We start from the raw sequence: 17,424 nt of genomic DNA on the forward strand, positions 1-17,424 counted from the left end.
TTTTTTTTTTTTTTTTTTTTGCTGTCACCTATTTCTAACGGTTAAAAGTTCACCAAAAAAAAAAAAAAAATCAATAATATGCAATATTTGGTACATAATAACCTATTATTGTAATTATTATTAATATTAATATTATTTATGTAGACATTCTTTTTTGAGATAATTGAAATAAGTCAATATAAGGTATAAATTATTGGAGTGGGTATATTAATTATGATAAAGTAGTTTATCAAATAATAATTAGGAATTAAAAGAGTTCTGTCACAATCAAAAAAAAAAATATATATATATATATAAATTTATTTTTTAAAATAAAAAAAATATAGAAATAAAAATGAATTATTCCAACTTGTTAATAAATAAAATCAATTATTATATTTTTTATTGGAGAAAATTTATTTACCTTTTAACCCTTCAACTATTCTAAAATATGGTTAATATACTTATTTTAATAAAAACCCGAGCATTTAGCTTTTAAGTCGAGGTTATAATAGCTTAGCTAGCTGAGTTATATTCAAAGTGAACGGATGAAGTCTACTTCATAGTCGAGTAAATTTCATCCAATAAATAGCTAAATTTTGAAATTTTTTAATAATAAAAGAACAAAAATAATGAAATTTAGCCTCATCAACAAGTATAAAGGTCGGGATATGTTCAACTCAAATACAATCCGACGTCGACTCTATCGGCCCATTTATTAATTGAATTGGACATGCATCACCATTTAAAGACCAGACCAATATCATAATTTTTTAGTTAAATATAATTTTTTTTTAAATGGGTTAAAAACTAATATATATATATATATATTTAAAATACCAATAATAAAAAATACAAAAAAATTAATTAAAAGTACAAATTAAATAAATTTGAATAACATTTAATTATGAAATTCTAAAAAATATTGAAGCTTCACTTTTTTTAGCTAAGTTTGGAGGTTCGCTTTTTAGTAAGGGAGCTGGTCACCTTGCTCCTTTTTGTATCAATCAAAATCAATGGCGGATGGCAAAGGAAAAAGGGTAATGGCAGTGTTCTTTATTGACTCCATTTTTAGCTGAAATCACAAATCAAGCAGCCATTGTTGGAGAGAGAGTGCGAGGAACCAATCAACCGCACCCTGTTTGGAGGGAGTTTCCTTCTTCGATTTCTTCGATTTCTTCAATTTCTTCAATTTTCTTTTCCTGTTCTCTCTCAAAATCGTACTCACAAGCTCATTTTGGAGCCCTAAAATCAGAGCTGCATTTTTTCCTTCCTCTATCTCTCTCTCTCTGTTCTTGTCTCTGTCAGATCTCTGTTTTGGCTGCTGATCGTATTCATGTTCTTGTATGATATGAATACTGTGTGAGCATTTTGTGTGATTTTGTTCTTCTGTTGTTGTTATTACTACTTGTTAACATGTTTGATTGATGAAATGGAAATGTGGATGTGATCATGCATTTGTAAATGGTTTCGAGTTCGTTCTGTTGCTAATCGGTGTTTTGAGTTCTACAAGCTGAGTGATAATGGCGGAAGTTCGAGTTTCTGATCCTAGTAAGCTCCACTTGAAAAAGGAGCTTACTCAAATCCGGAAGGCTGCTCGTGTTTTGAGGGATCCCGGTACTACATCGTCTTGGAAGTCCCCGCTTAACTCATCTAGATCTGTAATGGATGCCGTAACTGCAACTGCCGCTGTGGCAGCGGCCGGAGCTTCTTCTTCTTTGAACAAGAACTTGGACGCCATTGTTCCTCCCCGAAACGAAAATCGGACTCCCAAGGACAAGAAGATATACCTCTACAACTGGAAGAGCCATAAATCATCAAGCGCAAAGAGTTCAACCTTTCAGAACGAAGATCGTGATGGCAACGGCGATGCTAATGATGAGTCGCATTCAGTTCCGGGGATCAGTATTGATGATAGCTTGAGTGATGCTCGAAATGGAGGCGACTCGAAGAGCGATACCTACTTGGGAGATCTCTGTTCTTCAATGGTCTTCAAGTGCGCTGATGCAAATCTTGTGTCATACAGCAGACCATCGGCCAAACGGGCTTCTGCATTCAAGAAGAAGAGTAAGAAGCATGCTTCCCATTTAGATGTTTTGTCTAGACATCTACAAAAGGGTCCTATTCTTGGTAGGAAATTGCTCGAGGGCCATCCTTCGTTGTCTATTAATTTCAGCCAGGATGACTCGATCGAGCAGTCCGATGACACCGAAGATTACTCTAATTCAGAGGACTTCAGACGATATTCTCCGGCGTCTCCTTTACTGTTGAAGCTGAAGCACAAAAGTCTCCACCCATCTTCTAAGTTATTGAGAAACAGTCGAAAAGAGGATTCTTCTTATTCTTACAGCACCCCAGCATTGTCTACTAGTTCTTATAATAGGTATGTTAATCGAAATCCAAGTACTGTTGGGTCTTGGGATGGCACCACGGCTTCGATTAATGATGCGGATGATGAAGTTGATGATCCATTAGATTTTCCTGGTCGTCAGGGATGTGGTATTCCTTGCTATTGGTCAAAGAGAACCCCAAAGCATAGAGGAATTTGTGGAAGTTGTTGCTCTCCTTCACTTTCTGATACCTTGAGAAGGAAGGGAAGTAGCATTTTGTTTGGTAGTCATTCTATATATTCTAGGCGCAAATCGATGAATTCGAGTAAGCGAAGACTTGCTTCAGGAAGTGCTCGAGGGGTCCTCCCATTGCTTACCAACAGTGCAGATGGAAGAGGTGGTTCCTCAATTGGAACTGGGAGGAGTGATGATGAACTCTCTACTAACTTTGGGGAGCTTGATTTGGAGGCCCTGAGTCGATTAGATGGACGGAGATGGTCGTCTAGTTGTAGGAGCCACGAAGGGCTAGAGATTGTTGCTTTAAATGGGGAAGTAGAGGGGGGAGGTACACCAGAGAGTACAAGAAGTTTCAGTCAGAAGTATAGGCCGATGTTCTTTAATGAATTGATAGGTCAGAATATCGTGGTGCAGTCACTTATAAACGCTATCTCAAGGGGTCGGATTGCTCCTGTTTATCTTTTCCAAGGTCCAAGAGGTACTGGAAAAACAACAGCAGCAAGAATTTTCGCTGCTGCATTGAGCTGTTTAGCCCCCGAGGAAAATAAGCCATGTGGGTACTGCAGAGAATGCATTGATTTCATGTCTGGCAAACAAAAGGATCTCTTGGAAGTGGATGGAACAAATAGGAAGGGAATGGATAGAATTAGATACCAATTAAAAAAGCTATCATCTGGACCATCTTCTGTGTTCTTCAGATACAAAGTTTTTCTCATTGACGAATGTCATTTGTTGCCCTCTAAGGCATGGCTCACATTTCTCAAACTATTTGAAGAACCCCCCCAACGCGTTGTCTTCATATTTATAACTACTGATCTTGACAGTGTACCTCGTACCATTCAATCAAGGTGTCAGAAGTACATATTTAACAAAATAAAAGATTGTGACATGGTGGAAAGACTGAAAAGAATCTCTGCAGATGAGAACCTTGATGTTGATTTGGATGCATTGGATTTGATAGCTATGAATGCTGATGGTTCCCTTAGAGATGCCGAAACTACGTTGGAACAGTTGAGTTTGTTAGGGAAAAGGATAACGACATCTCTGGTTAATGAACTGGTGAGCTCAATCCCGCTTCTTTGCTTTCGCTTTCATGTTACCTGGTCGGTTTGATTCGTTCTATTATTTAAAAGATTGCTTCGTGTTTTCTTCTCTCATAGGTTGGCATTGTTTCGGATGAAAAATTGCTTGAGCTTTTAGCATTAGCAATGTCATCAAACACTGCCGAGACAGTTAAAAGAGCAAGAGAGCTGATGGACTCTGGGGTTGATCCGCTAGTTTTGATGTCTCAACTTGCCAGCCTGATTATGGACATTATTGCTGGAACTTACAACATTATTGATACTAAGGATAGCGCCTCAATCTCTGGTGGACGCAGTTGTGAGTATGAATCCCTTTAATTTATAACTCATAGCCCTCTATCTTTTGCACCATTTTCTGATGTTAAATCAGAATTGTATGATGTCCAGTGTTTTGATGTCACGGGTGGTAAAGCTTGTACATAAGGCTCCTTGTGAGATCCCACATCGGTTGGAGAGGGGAACAAAACATTCTTTATAAGGGTGTGGAAACCTCTCCCTAGCAGACGCGTTTTAAAAACCAGGATGGGGAGCCAAAAAGGGAAAGCCCAAACAAGACAATATCTGCTAGCGGTGGGCTTGGGCTGTTACACTCCTACTTTTTGGGTTGTCCCACCATTTTCAGGCCAATGGATGGTCAGTTTTCAACGTGAATTTCCGTTTCTTCCAGATACTGAAGATTGCTTATTTAGCTTTCAGCCTCTTGCCAGTGTCATACTAGCAATCAATTCTTTTGTTATTATCCAATTGTGCTGATTCACAATAATAGTAAGAATTTTTGTAACCAGCTCTTTTTGGAACGTTGATGATGTCCCATCAAATTTCCCTCTTGTTAATATTGATCTAGTAAATAGGTATTACAGATGTTGTGGAGATTGCTTCATTTTTTTAAAATTTTGACGTTGTATCTTTGGGCCTTCCTTCAGTGAGCGAAACAGAAGTGGAAAGATTAAAGCATGCTCTGAAGTTTCTTTCAGAAGCTGAGAAGCAGTTGAGAGTTTCCAGTGAGCGTTCGACCTGGTTCACAGCAACGCTGTTGCAACTTGGTTCCATAACGTATCCAGATTTCACTCAGACAGGCAGCAGTAGAAGACAGAGCTGCAAGACAACTGATGGTGATCCATCAAGCACCTCAAATGGGAAAAGTGCCTACAAACAAATGTCATTGGCTCAACTTATGCCTCCAAAGCTAGGTTCGCCTGCATCGTCCACACATAAACAGTCCATTGAAGGTAAAGACGTGTCATTTTCACGTGAAGATGCAACTCTTAGAAATATGATTTATAGATGCAAGAACTCAGAAAAGTTGGATAGCATCTGGGTGCATTGTATTGAAAGATGCCACTCAAAGACATTGAGGCAGCTAATGTATGCTCATGGAAAGCTTCTATCCATCTCAGAATCTGAAGGTAACGACCAGATACTAAGCCTTTGAAATTATGCCAATTTTCTATGTGAATTCGAGGTCTTGGTGTGAGATCTCACATCAGTTGGAGAAGGGAACGAAACGTTCCTTATAAGGGTGTGGAAACCTCTCCCTAGCAAACACGTTTTAAAACCGTGAGGCTGACAACGATACGTATCAGGCCAAAGCGGACAATATCTGCTAGCGATGAGTTCGGATTATTACAAATGTTATCAGAGCCCGTCACTAGGCAGTATGTCAGCAAGGATGCTAGTCCCGAAGGGGGGTAGATTGTGAGATCTCACATAAGATGGAGAGGAGAATGAAACATTCCTTATAAGGGTGTGGAAACCTCTCCCTAGCAAACACGTTTTAAAACCGTGGAGATGACGGCGATACATAACGTGTCAAAGCGGGCAATATCTACTAACAGTGGGGTTGGACTGTTAGACTCGCAGAGTTAACATTTGAGAAAAGTGCACTTTTAAAGGCTGAAAGTTTATTTTATTGATACGGGCCGAAGTTTGTCTGGGATTTCATCGACCTGGACATGGCCCTTTGTTTATTATCTGCTGTCTTCTGGAATTGGACCCTTTCTTTCTTTCACTTGATAGGCAGTTTTAAGTACTGCTGCTATACTGCTAGAACTAAAAGCTTAAGCTTGAGCGCTTTCTGAAAACTTGGCTTTTAACGTACTATGTTTATTCTCTATCTTGTTTCTTTAAATCACTGCTGAATTTCTTCTGCTTGCAGGTACCCTTATAGCTTACGTTGCCTTTGAGGATGCAGATATCAAATCCAGGGCTGAAAGATTTTTGAGCAGTATCACAAATTCTATGGAGATGGTTCTTAGATGCAATGTAGAGGTTAGGATCATTTTGTTACCAGATGGTGGGACTTCTATTAATGGTATGGCTGCAGCCAAGTTGTCCGAAGGTGTAGAACCCAAACCGGTCAATAAAGAAAGGAAAGCTGTCAATCTTAATGAAATGGAGGGCTATTCTAACAGCTCTTTGATGCTGGATGCAACATATCAATCAGTCTCTGATTCGTCGCAGCTGCAAACCGAAAGCAACAACCAAAAAGATGGTTCAAGGGATGGGAGACAAGAGATCCCAATGCAGAGAATCGAATCAATTATTCGTGAACAAAGGTTGGAAACTGCCTGGTTACAGGCCATGGAAAAAGGCACTCCTGGATCTTTGAGTCGTTTGAAACCTGAGAAGAATCAAGTCCTGCCTCAAGATGGTTCATACTATAAAGATCAAATGGAAGAAATGAATTCAACAGGGGACTCCTCGCTGAAATGGGAAGATGAATTAAACCGTGAACTTAAAGTACTGAAGGTTAGTGATGATATAATTGCCCAGAAGGAGCAGGTTGGCAGGCTGGTAGACCGCTATGCCATCTCCCCAAGTATACTGCACGATGGCAGCATGGTGGCAAATTCAAACAAGGATAACCTGTGAGTTTCTCTAGTTTATTGTAGAATTATGAGGTTTTCCTACCTTGAATTTCAATACTTTTTTATCACAGACTAAGAGTATATGATGAACTGTGAGATACCTCATCGGTTGGAGAGGAGAACAAAACATTCTTTCTATGAGTGTGGAAACCTCTCCTCTAGCGGACGCATTTTAAAAACCTCGAGGGAGACAAAAGGAAAAGCCCAAAGAGAACAATATCTGCTAGCGGTCGGCTTGGACTGCTACAAAGATTGTGATATCCCGCATCGGTTGGAGAGGGGAACAAAGCATTCTTTATAAGGGTGCGGAAACCTCTCCCTAGTAAACGCATTTTAAAAACCTTGAGGGGAAACCCGAAAGGGAAAGCCCAAAGAGGACAATATCTGTAGCGGTGAGTTAGGACGGTTACATGAACAATGTAAACTATGGTACTCATGCATATTTGCATGGGATCGTCATCAAAGTTCATCCTAAATGATCACCGACTCTTCATTTTAACAAGATATATGCCCCTAATTGTTTTAAACACAGGGGATACGAGTCAAGTTCAGCAGCTGGTGGTTGCAGCGGATTGTTCTGCTGGAATAACAGCAAACCCCATAAAAGGGGAAAGGTAGTTTTCATAATCCACTTACCCTTTTCTTTTCAACATTTGATTTGTGATTTAAGTTGGTAAGTCATAGATGAATGTGTGTTCTGTTGGTGATGAACAGGTAAGAACAAACCATGTTCGATCTCGAAATGGAAGATTTTCACTGTTTGGGGAGTGTGGGAAGTCGAGGAACTCAGGGAGCCGATTTAGTAGATAAAACATGAGTGTGATGCTGATTTTGTCTGTGTTTTTTGGTACCATTCTTTTATATGGTCATGGATGGAAGGCAGAAGTGGTTAATGTAAAGCTCTCATTAATGTATTGGGTGAAGTTATGATGCATACTATAAGGCCTCATCCTGATTTAATTGAACCAATAAATGCTTAGTAATGAATATTGGAATATGCCTAATTGGGGGAAGCTTTAGTTCTCAACTACAATTTAAACTGAAATTTCACTATCTTAATAGAATATATATACTCTTGTTGTTTAATTAAAAATAGAAATTCTAGAAATACTTTTTTTTTTTCTTTTTTTTTACACTTATTGCTAAAAAAGGTCATTTTCTATTTAAATTCTAATTAAACAAAAAGTAATTCTAGAATTTCGATTTAAAAGGTCAAATAAAAATGAGGTATAATAAAAATTTGACCTTTTAAATGGAAAATAATGAAACATCTTTTGGGGGGAAAATATTTAACAAAAATTTCTAAATATTTTATTTTATTTGAAAAAATGGTAGATTTTATTTATTTTATTTTATTTTATTTTCTATCCGAAGCCATGTGAAATCTTTCACACAACTGACAAGAAGCAGAAGAAAATTTGTCCTTATGGAATAACAAATCTGCCATCTTAGATTTTTTTTCAGGCCATTTTCTGAAGGTGTTTTTAAAGCTTTTTTTTTTTTTTTTTTTTTTAATAAATTGCATTTGAAAAAAAAGAAAAAGAAAAAGACAAGGCATTTATTGAACTTTGAGGAAGCAATCATTTGGACAGAGATGTCGCAACTGCCAAACATCAAATATGTTTTTACAAAATAATAACAATAATAATAATAATGGATTTTGTAATAAATATGACTGAGCAAGAAAAATTTTAACCATGAAAAAGAAAAAATAGGTCGTAATAATATATATATATATATATCTGTATATATATATATATATCTGTATATATATATATATACATCCGTATTAATAATAAATTATAAATTTAATTTAAATTGTTTAATTATGTGTTTAATAAATTATCAAGTTTTTAAAAAAATTAATAAATATTTAAATATGTCCAGGTATTTTTGACATATTTAAAACTTTTTATGGTTTAGTTAAATTATTTTGTTTTTAATATTGAGAACCCGTTTACAGACCCAATTAGAAGTTTAAAAGTCTATTAAATATTTTTTTGAATCAAAATGTCTAATAAATTCTTAAATTTTAAAAAAATTAAAATATAATTTTTTTCTAATGGGTCACTATCCAATTTGGTTTTAAAAAATGTTCTAATTAAAAATTTATTAGACACTTCCAAAGTTTAAAGTTATATTAAAAAAATTTTAAAATTCAGAGATCAAATAGATACAAACTCTAAAGTTCAAAACTTATAAAATGTATAAAGTTTTGAACTCGATACAAATCCAAAAGTTCGAAGAGATTAAACATGTAATTTAACACAATACAAATCGAAGAAACAAGATTTTTTGGATACTCATTCCATCTAGCTTCGCCTCTACCTCGTCAACACAACCATTCATGCTCGAACTTTTATTTCAGAAGCCGACATCATGCTCATTCACATTATGACATAATTGAATATTGAATTACATCATTTCTACTTCAGAAATGGGGAGAAAATAATAAGGTATTTTGATTATTTAGAGGTCAGGATAATAGTTATTTAGACCCCTGAAGAAGACTTTCACGAACTCAAATTCAATATTCTCTCTGCAAGTAATAAATCATCAGGTGTTGTTACCTGCAAAGAGGCAGCTCTTTTATTACCGGACAGTTCTGGATAACAAACTTTACTTTCTCTATATAAGAAATTCAAATCAAATGGATGGTTCCTAAATGTATGATAAGATTCTTTCTTATTGAATACCTTGATATTGGTATAAGACCCTTCAGTTATGAGCACGGGATGTTTCAAGTGCTCCACAATGGAAACGTCATCTGTTACTTCCAAGCCGTTACTGATGGAAAATGGGTAGCACGTTCGTTCATAAAAACATATATTAGTAGATCGCTATGTACAAAGACTTCGAATTAGACTCCTATATGACTTTGAATTATACTACTATGTAGCTTTATCAATGAAATATTGACACTTTTGAGGATGGTTGTGAGAGGTGTCCCACATCGGCTAGTTAAGGGGTTGATCACGGGTTTATACGTAAGGAATACATCTCCATTGGTATTAGGCCTCTTAGGGAAAGCAAAAGCAAAGCATGAGAGCTTATGCTCAAAGTGGACAATATCATACCATTGTGGAAAGTCGTGGTTCCTAAGAGACACAACATGTCTATTCTTTAGATATAGACTTCATTCACATGGATTGTTGATAAACGGACCTCCCACCTCATTTAGCTAAGTGGAAGGTTGTGCCTAGGTCTTGAGAGGAAGGTTTGCCTGGGGTCAGTAGGTATGCTAATATGCCAATAGGAACAATAAACCTTTCTAAACGTGATACTTCTGGTAAGTTCCCTTAACAACCAACTCCAATAAAGTCAAAAGGTGATCTTTATTGCTTTCTTTCTCGAATCTTAGGGGATCTTCCTTCAAATCTTGCTCTAATTTCTCAATTCTTCTAGTAAAATTTTCGAGCACAGACTTCTTTCTAAAGCCCCAGGGAAGCCCAAATAATAGAAAGAAAAAGTATCAATCTTGCAACCAAAACTTTTAGCATACCATTCAGCACCTCGTTCTCAACATTAACGTTGATAATAGCAGTCTTAGCTAGATTAAGAGAGACAGAAGCATGGAGAAACAAAGTTATTAAGGCCCAACAGTTTTCACAAAAAATAGCCTGATTTGGACAAAAATTATTGTATTACTAGCATATCGGAGAGGAGAAATTTCAATATCATTCCTTTCAACGAAAAAGTCTTCGAGGATTCTACGCTGGCAGAAGTATTGAATTAACTAAGAAGGGAGAGAGAATCCCTTTGTCTCAACTCTCTTTTAGCCTCAATTTTACCTCTCGTCTCCCATTTATTATAACCGAGAAGTTTGCAATGGACAAGCAACCCCAAAACCAGTTTCTCCACCACTTAGTGAAGCCTTTTTTTATCAAGCACCCATCAAGGTAAACACATGTCCACTTTGTCATAAGCTTTTTCATAATCCAATATGAGGATACAACCATCACACATTGGTTGGAAAAGAAAACGAAACACCTTTTATAAGGGTGGAAACCTCTCCCTAGCATATGTGTTTTAAAAAACCTTGAGGAGAAGCCCGAAAGGGAAAGCCCAAAGAGGACAATATCGGCTAGCAATGGGCCTGGACCGTTACAACCAGCCTTCTGGATATGAACCAAGAAATCTCAATTATACAATATGAACTCGAGGGAAGTTGTGAAGAATGTTGTTCAAATTACCATAAGATAAAGCCAAGTTATATTAAAATTGAACTCAAGTTACAATCAATTTCACATTAAGAAGAATCAAGTCTAATTTATACAATAAGGCTTCAAGATACTTCAACTTCAAATGTGCTTCATTTATTCTTAGATAGCTACAAATTTATGATAGATGATTAAAAGAATATAGTTACAAATTTATGATAGATGATTAAAATTTAGATTTTTTTGTGTTTTATTAATGTATTTTAAGTTTTAAGACTTTTTATTTATTTTTAGGTTACATTTACATAGTGACTAATTATGGTCAAAAAGTATTAAGGTTACAAACTCTTGACATGTCTCAGGTAAGGTTAAGGGTTTCATTTTGAGGCTATATAAAACCATGTTTGTTATCTTTGTAGGGGAAACTTGGAAAATGTAGTAAAAAGAGCATTTTTGCTTTCCTTTCGTAAAGATCTAAGTTTCTTTACAATTCTTTGTAGTTTAGATTCCAGGTTTAGTCTTCACTCTTAAGAAGCAATGAGTCGGTAAAGATAACATACATGGCTGGTGGGCATGTGAAACCCGAATAAAAGAGCGGTGCATGAATGAATTGAGATCACATCTGAATGAAAGCGATCCTAAGGATAGGATGACTAAGAAAAACTTAAAACGAAAGGAAAGTTACTACCAACAAAGTGCACCTTCCTTTTCGGTGGCTCAATCCTAGGAACTTCATGGTTAAGTGTGCTTTACTTGGAACAATTCTATGTCGGGTGACCTAGGAATTTTCCTAGGATGAATGTGAGTGAGGACCATGTCTTGCGGCACTCAAAATATTTTATTAGCTCTCCTTCCGACCATGTCTCTCAACTAGTCCAGTACTAGAAAGTGTGGCTGTCGTGTTTCCTTATAGATAAGGCGAGAAAATAAATGAAAAATAAATAAATACCTGTTCACAAGCTCAAACCCTTTCCTAAGCAACTCAGGCTCAATAACCTGTAAAGAGCGATGAAATGCTAAATTAATCTGCATGTGTTAAATCCTAACAGATTCCACAAAAGATAGCACGTCATATATGCAAATTGTCAGCAAACCTGCGGAGTTTGCATTTCCCAAAGAGTTTTCCTGTCCAAGGTTCTTTGGACATAACGATCATCATCCGCCTGAAAAATAATTGGAGAATTGTTAAGAAACGGCAACAAATTGTTACACAATTGAAATACTCGCAATACGAATAAATGACGTATCTATATATTTACTGCCGTGTGAGTAGCAACAGGATTGGCCTATCTGAAATTAGTCTACTTTTTTTTTTGGAATAAAGAATATGGGTGACAAAATTCTTTTTTTCGGAGTCAAAATTTTTGTCTAATATTTTTGCTTCTTATAGTCATACCTCCCTCCTTGTAAATTGGGAATTTTTTTTTGTAAGTATCATAGATAACACATCCCTTTTGTAAATTTCAAATATCAATGAAATTGTATGTCATTAAAAATAAAATAAAATATTAAAAAATCTAAATGCACATTATTGCTTTAACAAAGTGACAGCGTAATAAAGCAAAATGTTAGAAATTCAAGAGGCTTCGTCAATGTAAAATGTAGAAAATTAAAATTGTAGAAAGATAACTTCTAAGAGTTTTTTTTTTTTTTTCTTTTTTGAGTACCACTTTGAAGAGGTTCTTATATCATCATAGTCCCGAAGCAACCTATACTTCTGAGATATGCCCCATAAAATCTAATATAAGCCCATGCAGTAAGACAAATAATTAAGGAAAGATCAATGACCCTTAATAGAATGAAATTACAAAAGAAATGGGGAGCCGGGCAGGAGAACCAGGCCCCAGAACCAAGTTTAAAAAATCCTTCCATTGGCTAATTGAGAATTCAAACTATAATGTTGAATGGGGAGACATCTTTACTCCAAGGAACAAAAAATAAAGATTTTCAACAAAATCTCAAATTGTCCATCATAGAGTAAAGTTCGAGTATGTCTTTATCATTAAAAAATTATGTTGTTCCTTTCAAGCCAAAATTGCTGAAGGAATGATGAAATAGTGTGGAATAAATCTTTTTGTGACTTTTGAAGGGAAGTCCAGTTAATGTATGGGAAACAAGAAGGTTGAGGTTCATAGGAAGCACCACTATCCAATTAAAGGTAGGAGCGAGGTCCCTAAATTTTTTAGCGTATGAACAATCATGAAAGACATGGCTTTGTGTTTCAGCATCATTTCTGCAGAGGGAACGCCATCCAGGATAGATGATAAGCCAGAGAGACATCTATGTAGTACCATAAGTGTTTAAGCTTGTATGATTAAGTTCCCACAAAAAGAAAACGTTAAATTTGAAGGATTTGAGGGTGAAGGCACGGTAGGATAAAGAAAATATGAAAATATTTAAGAAATTATGGGAGTGAACAAATAAGAAAATATACATGGATGAATGCATTATTCAAAATAGTTTTGAGGGTGAGGACATGGTAGAAAAAGGTGAGGGTGGGCTTTAATTTTTTTCCCTCCGGATTGAACTGGACCAAGACAGAGAAAAAAGGGTGATGGCATCTCTGAGTTAAAGAAAAACAAAACAGAGTGGCAAGGATAATTGACAGGACGTGGATTGATAGCGAGGTAGGCGGAGAGGAGGTACCAGGTAACAGAAGAATCTACCAGGCAAAAAGCAAGCCAGAAGGTATGCAGATGGATAATACTTTTACTGACCAAGTTCAGTAAAAGTTCAGCCAAAGCAATAGAGAAGTTGGCAACTTATAAAATCAAATAAATCAGTTCAACTGAGTAGGTTGGGAGTGTTAGATGAACACAACTCTCCACAATGGTATGATATTGTCCACTTTGAGCATAAGCTCTCATGACTTTGCTTTGGGCTTCCCCAAAATGACTCATACCAATGGAGAGAGTATCCAAGCCAACTTTCACATACCTCAATTAATCTCACGGGATAACCATCTGAGCCAGCTACATTTAGTTGCCAAGAAACTTCAGTCCTAAGATATTAAATTCTAGGATAACCGATGGTGGTTGGTTTGGTAACGTTTTAAAACAAGCCTTTGAAATGAGAATTAAATGCATTCTTCTTTTTCGAATGTGAAACCAACTTTCGTGAAAGTAAAGCTGATTAGTAAAGCATAGCCCTTGGTTTTTCATTTAACATACCTATGTTAGACAACTTCTAGAAAATAAAAGAAACCAAAGGCATCCAAAGGGGAATGATAATGATAGAATAAGTCCCAACATATACCTCTTTTATTGTAGCTTTAACAGGAACCCCAAGCACAGCAGCCCCATTCAACCTAGCATCTTTGAAAACCTAGAAGTAAAGAAACAATATATCATTAAATGAGCCTAATCTAGGTTAAGTTCATAAGGTTTAAGAGAGAGCGTTGCAATAAAAGTCCTGATATACTCACAGACAGAATAGAACATAACGGTAAAATTTGCCGAATTTGTACATATTCTACATGAAGTCCAATATTCCTAATTATGTATGTATGTATGTCAAGCACTGCCTATCCCAAATTTTCTTTATTCCGACATGCTCATGTTAACGTTTACATCTCAAATATTTGATACAATTAAATCAAATGACTTCACATGAGAAATTATGTTTTTAATGACTTTCAGACCATTCCATTTTCTATCAGCAACATAAACAGTAGTTTTTTTAAATTGAGAAACTGAGAAAACGAACAGTCTTTTATGAATTGGAAGCGATGATGGAAGGAAAATTATCATAGAACTTTTTGCAGTAAGATTCCTCACATGCAGCAACCAGCATTGGTCGTCTCGTTCCTATGGCCTTTAGGTTATCCCCACCCCACATGAAGTCCTTTTGGTTTCCTAAACCTATCAAGAAGAACTATTTATGGGAAGAACTCAATAAAGAAGTTCCAAAAGGGGTAGAAACCAAAAAACTTTATCCACACCCTTCATTCCTCCTGAAAAATTCTTCTGTTAATATTTTGCTGGCCATACCAAAATCTCGAAATCATTTATCATTAAATTATAATTTTGACATATATGACAAGCAACAAAAAAAGTACATGTTCCAGGTGATTAATAAGAATGAGAAAGCAACCTTTTGAATATCTCCTTCTAATACAAGAGGTCTGGCAGAATCATGGATGCACACAAGCTCTGCGTTCGAATCAATTGCCTGTGAATACAAATGGTAGCAAAAAGCTATAAGATAATGGGAGAAAAAAGAAACAGCATGAGGCACAACATTATAAAAAAAAAAGTGAATTCATCCCGGAAAATCTAATGACATATCACATCAAACATCAAGAATCTGCATGATCCAAGTGTATGTGCAGTTTTTAATATAATTTCTATTATATTATATTCCTTCCTTTGCTGTAAACTGGAAAGTGTTTTTATACATCCTTTGGCTGTTTTGCGAGAGTCTCCATGCCTTCTAATTCCTTTTGTTAATAAATCATGCTTGTCATCACCACCAGGAAAACAAAACAGAAAATTATGAGCGTCCACCTGACCTGAAGGCCACTGTACACAGAATCTTGTCTCTCCTTTCCTGGAAGTGTGAACTTGAGTTGAATATCAATCTTCTCTTTGACATCTAAGAGCAGGAAAAAATAAATTAATTAATGCATGAGCTGGAATACAAATTTGGAGGCATTTGGTGAGAGATAAAAAGAAAGAAAAAAACTAAAAAACCTTCAAAAATATCCCGATAAGAAGGATCGCAAACCACGACGATTTCTTTAACCTCAATCATACGTGAGAAAGTGTACAAGCTGCATTAAGTCACCATTTAAGTGCTTATAAGCTTCAAAAGATGTGTCATAATAAATTAAAGGTTCGCAGAAGCTAGCTATCAAGGCTTAGGAGAGCGTCACTGGATAACTGCCCTTAGAAAAACCAAGTATGCAAGTATGAATCAGGTCAAAATCAGAAACTGTCAAATGAGATGTTTATGTGAGTTCTGTATTTTCCTTGACAGGAAAACCCTTAATTTAAAAAATGAAGGAAAACCTAGGCTCCTCTAAACATTTCTTCACATCATGGACAAACCTTCTATTCTTTTAAGCCACACCTTCGACAAAATAGCAAGCATTGCATTTATCAAGAGGATTGTTGCCTTTTTTAAAAAGGTATGGCTAAGTAAAGCTTGAAACAGGGATTGCAAAAACACCATTCAGCCCAGCTGTGGAAGGCTAACCATGCCAGCAAATAGGTGTGCACAATCCTTGTATTCCGTTTGGTAATTCACAAAAAATGCAGAACTAATCAAAATTAACCATAAAATGAGCATTGAGACCAATCGTACATGTGATTTGAAACTGATAGCCTCAAACAACTACTTAGACTGCAAGCACATCTCTTTATATCTTACCTTAGGCAGATACATATGACTTTTTTCTTTTTTTCTTTTTTTCTTTTTTTTTTTTTTTTTTTTTTTTTTTTTTTTGGCATGCTTGCCTAAAGAATATATTGATTGGGATCCATCTGATAATTTTTGGATGCATAATGTTCTCTAAAAAATTAGGAATGTCTCAGGCCAAATAGTTATTTGATTGATTAATTTCAAGTAAAGCCTCTCCTTGCTACGGACATACAGAAAAATGTTGCACCTAGACCAGAAACAGACCACAAATCATTAGGAAGCTTTAACTTCTTCAAATCCATACGAATATGCAAGCTAAAATTGTCCACATGGAACTGTGAAAAACTGAACAAGGACATTTTAATTTATATTTTACCTGTACAACGCAATTGGTTGACCTAGAAGTGGAAGATACTGCTTTGGCATGCTTGCCTAATTGCACAGAGATTCCAAACATTTATTGCATGCACATCAATATACAAGTAGTCAAATGATTAAATAATTAGAAACTCACACCCATCCTTTTTCCCTTGCCTCCAGCCAACAAAACAACAGAAACACTTTTTTCTTTCACAAACTCAGGCCCCTGAAGATTGTTAAAAGAGAAAATTTAAGAACACCGAACGAACAAGAACAAGAACAAGAAATAGTACAAGTGTAAGAAAGTAAACCACCCCCTGTACAATTTAGCAACAGGAATCTGTCTAACTTACATCCCCAACTTCAGCAGCGCTGCATTTGATCACCGATTTCACAAACTTCTCATTTCGATTAAAATTAAACTGAACGCCTGGGGAAATCCGAAAAGAAAATATCCAAACCATAAAAATTATCGTCACAATAATATATAAACTACTAAATCGCTTCAGAAAACAGAGAAAACATTCAATGAATAGCCAATAAACCGGAAGCATTGTCCACTCCCTTCGATCATTTCCAATACAAGTAAAAAAAATTCCTCTCGACTTACATGCACTTCAAAATCCAAACATGACCAAATTTCTTAGGAGCCAAACACAATGCAACAAACGAAAACTAGCTTGGACTGACCTGCAAAATGGAGGCTGGAATGAGAAATCGATGGCCGGATTATAGCCGGAACTGTCCGCTGTTTGCTTGGGAATTCCTTGGAAGAAGAAGAAAATGTGAAGCTGCAATTCAGTCGAGGAAAATTGCTTACAGTTGCCATCTCTCTTTCTCTATCCACGCTTGACCGAGAAAACCAAGCGTGAAAAATATTCTCCATATTACAGGAAATTAAAAAGGGAACACAATTACAAAATTACCCCTAATTATCTGTTTTTTTTTTTTCTTTTTTTTTTTCCTTTTAATACTTTGGTAACTTATTTATGTTTTGTTTTTGTCCCTTATTTTTAATTATTTTTCAATTTTTTCAGAAAAATTGTTT

The 17,424-nt window shown here is 35.9% G+C and overlaps 2 protein-coding genes across 2 annotated transcripts; one reads left to right on the forward strand and one right to left on the reverse strand.

Annotated features, from left to right (window-relative positions):
* Positions 1–951: 951 nt before the first annotated feature.
* LOC111482675 (protein STICHEL-like) lies at positions 952–7,519 on the forward strand. Its single transcript, XM_023128575.1, has 6 exons — positions 952–3,605; positions 3,707–3,926; positions 4,552–5,034; positions 5,784–6,495; positions 7,028–7,109; positions 7,210–7,519. The coding sequence occupies exons 1-6, from the start codon at positions 1,503–1,505 to the stop codon at positions 7,303–7,305; spliced, it is 3,696 nt and encodes a 1,231-aa protein (XP_022984343.1). The 5' UTR covers positions 952–1,502; the 3' UTR covers positions 7,306–7,519.
* A 1,237-nt stretch (positions 7,520–8,756) lies between these two features.
* Positions 8,757–17,245, reverse strand: LOC111483126 (2-C-methyl-D-erythritol 4-phosphate cytidylyltransferase, chloroplastic). The gene is made up of 12 exons (XM_023129265.1): positions 17,067–17,245; positions 16,730–16,806; positions 16,531–16,602; positions 16,393–16,448; positions 15,347–15,426; positions 15,166–15,248; positions 14,748–14,825; positions 13,911–13,979; positions 11,750–11,818; positions 11,605–11,651; positions 9,192–9,282; positions 8,757–9,065 (listed from the first exon to the last, which is right to left on the reverse strand). Exons 1-12 carry the CDS (start codon positions 17,203–17,205, stop codon positions 9,009–9,011), a joined length of 918 nt encoding a protein of 305 aa, XP_022985033.1. The 5' UTR covers positions 17,206–17,245; the 3' UTR covers positions 8,757–9,008.
* Positions 17,246–17,424: the final 179 nt, after the last annotated feature.

Source organism: Cucurbita maxima, unplaced genomic scaffold (genome assembly GCF_002738345.1).
Source record: "Cucurbita maxima cultivar Rimu unplaced genomic scaffold, Cmax_1.0 Cma_Scf00008, whole genome shotgun sequence".
In the NCBI taxonomy this organism is placed as follows: domain Eukaryota; kingdom Viridiplantae; phylum Streptophyta; class Magnoliopsida; order Cucurbitales; family Cucurbitaceae; genus Cucurbita; species Cucurbita maxima.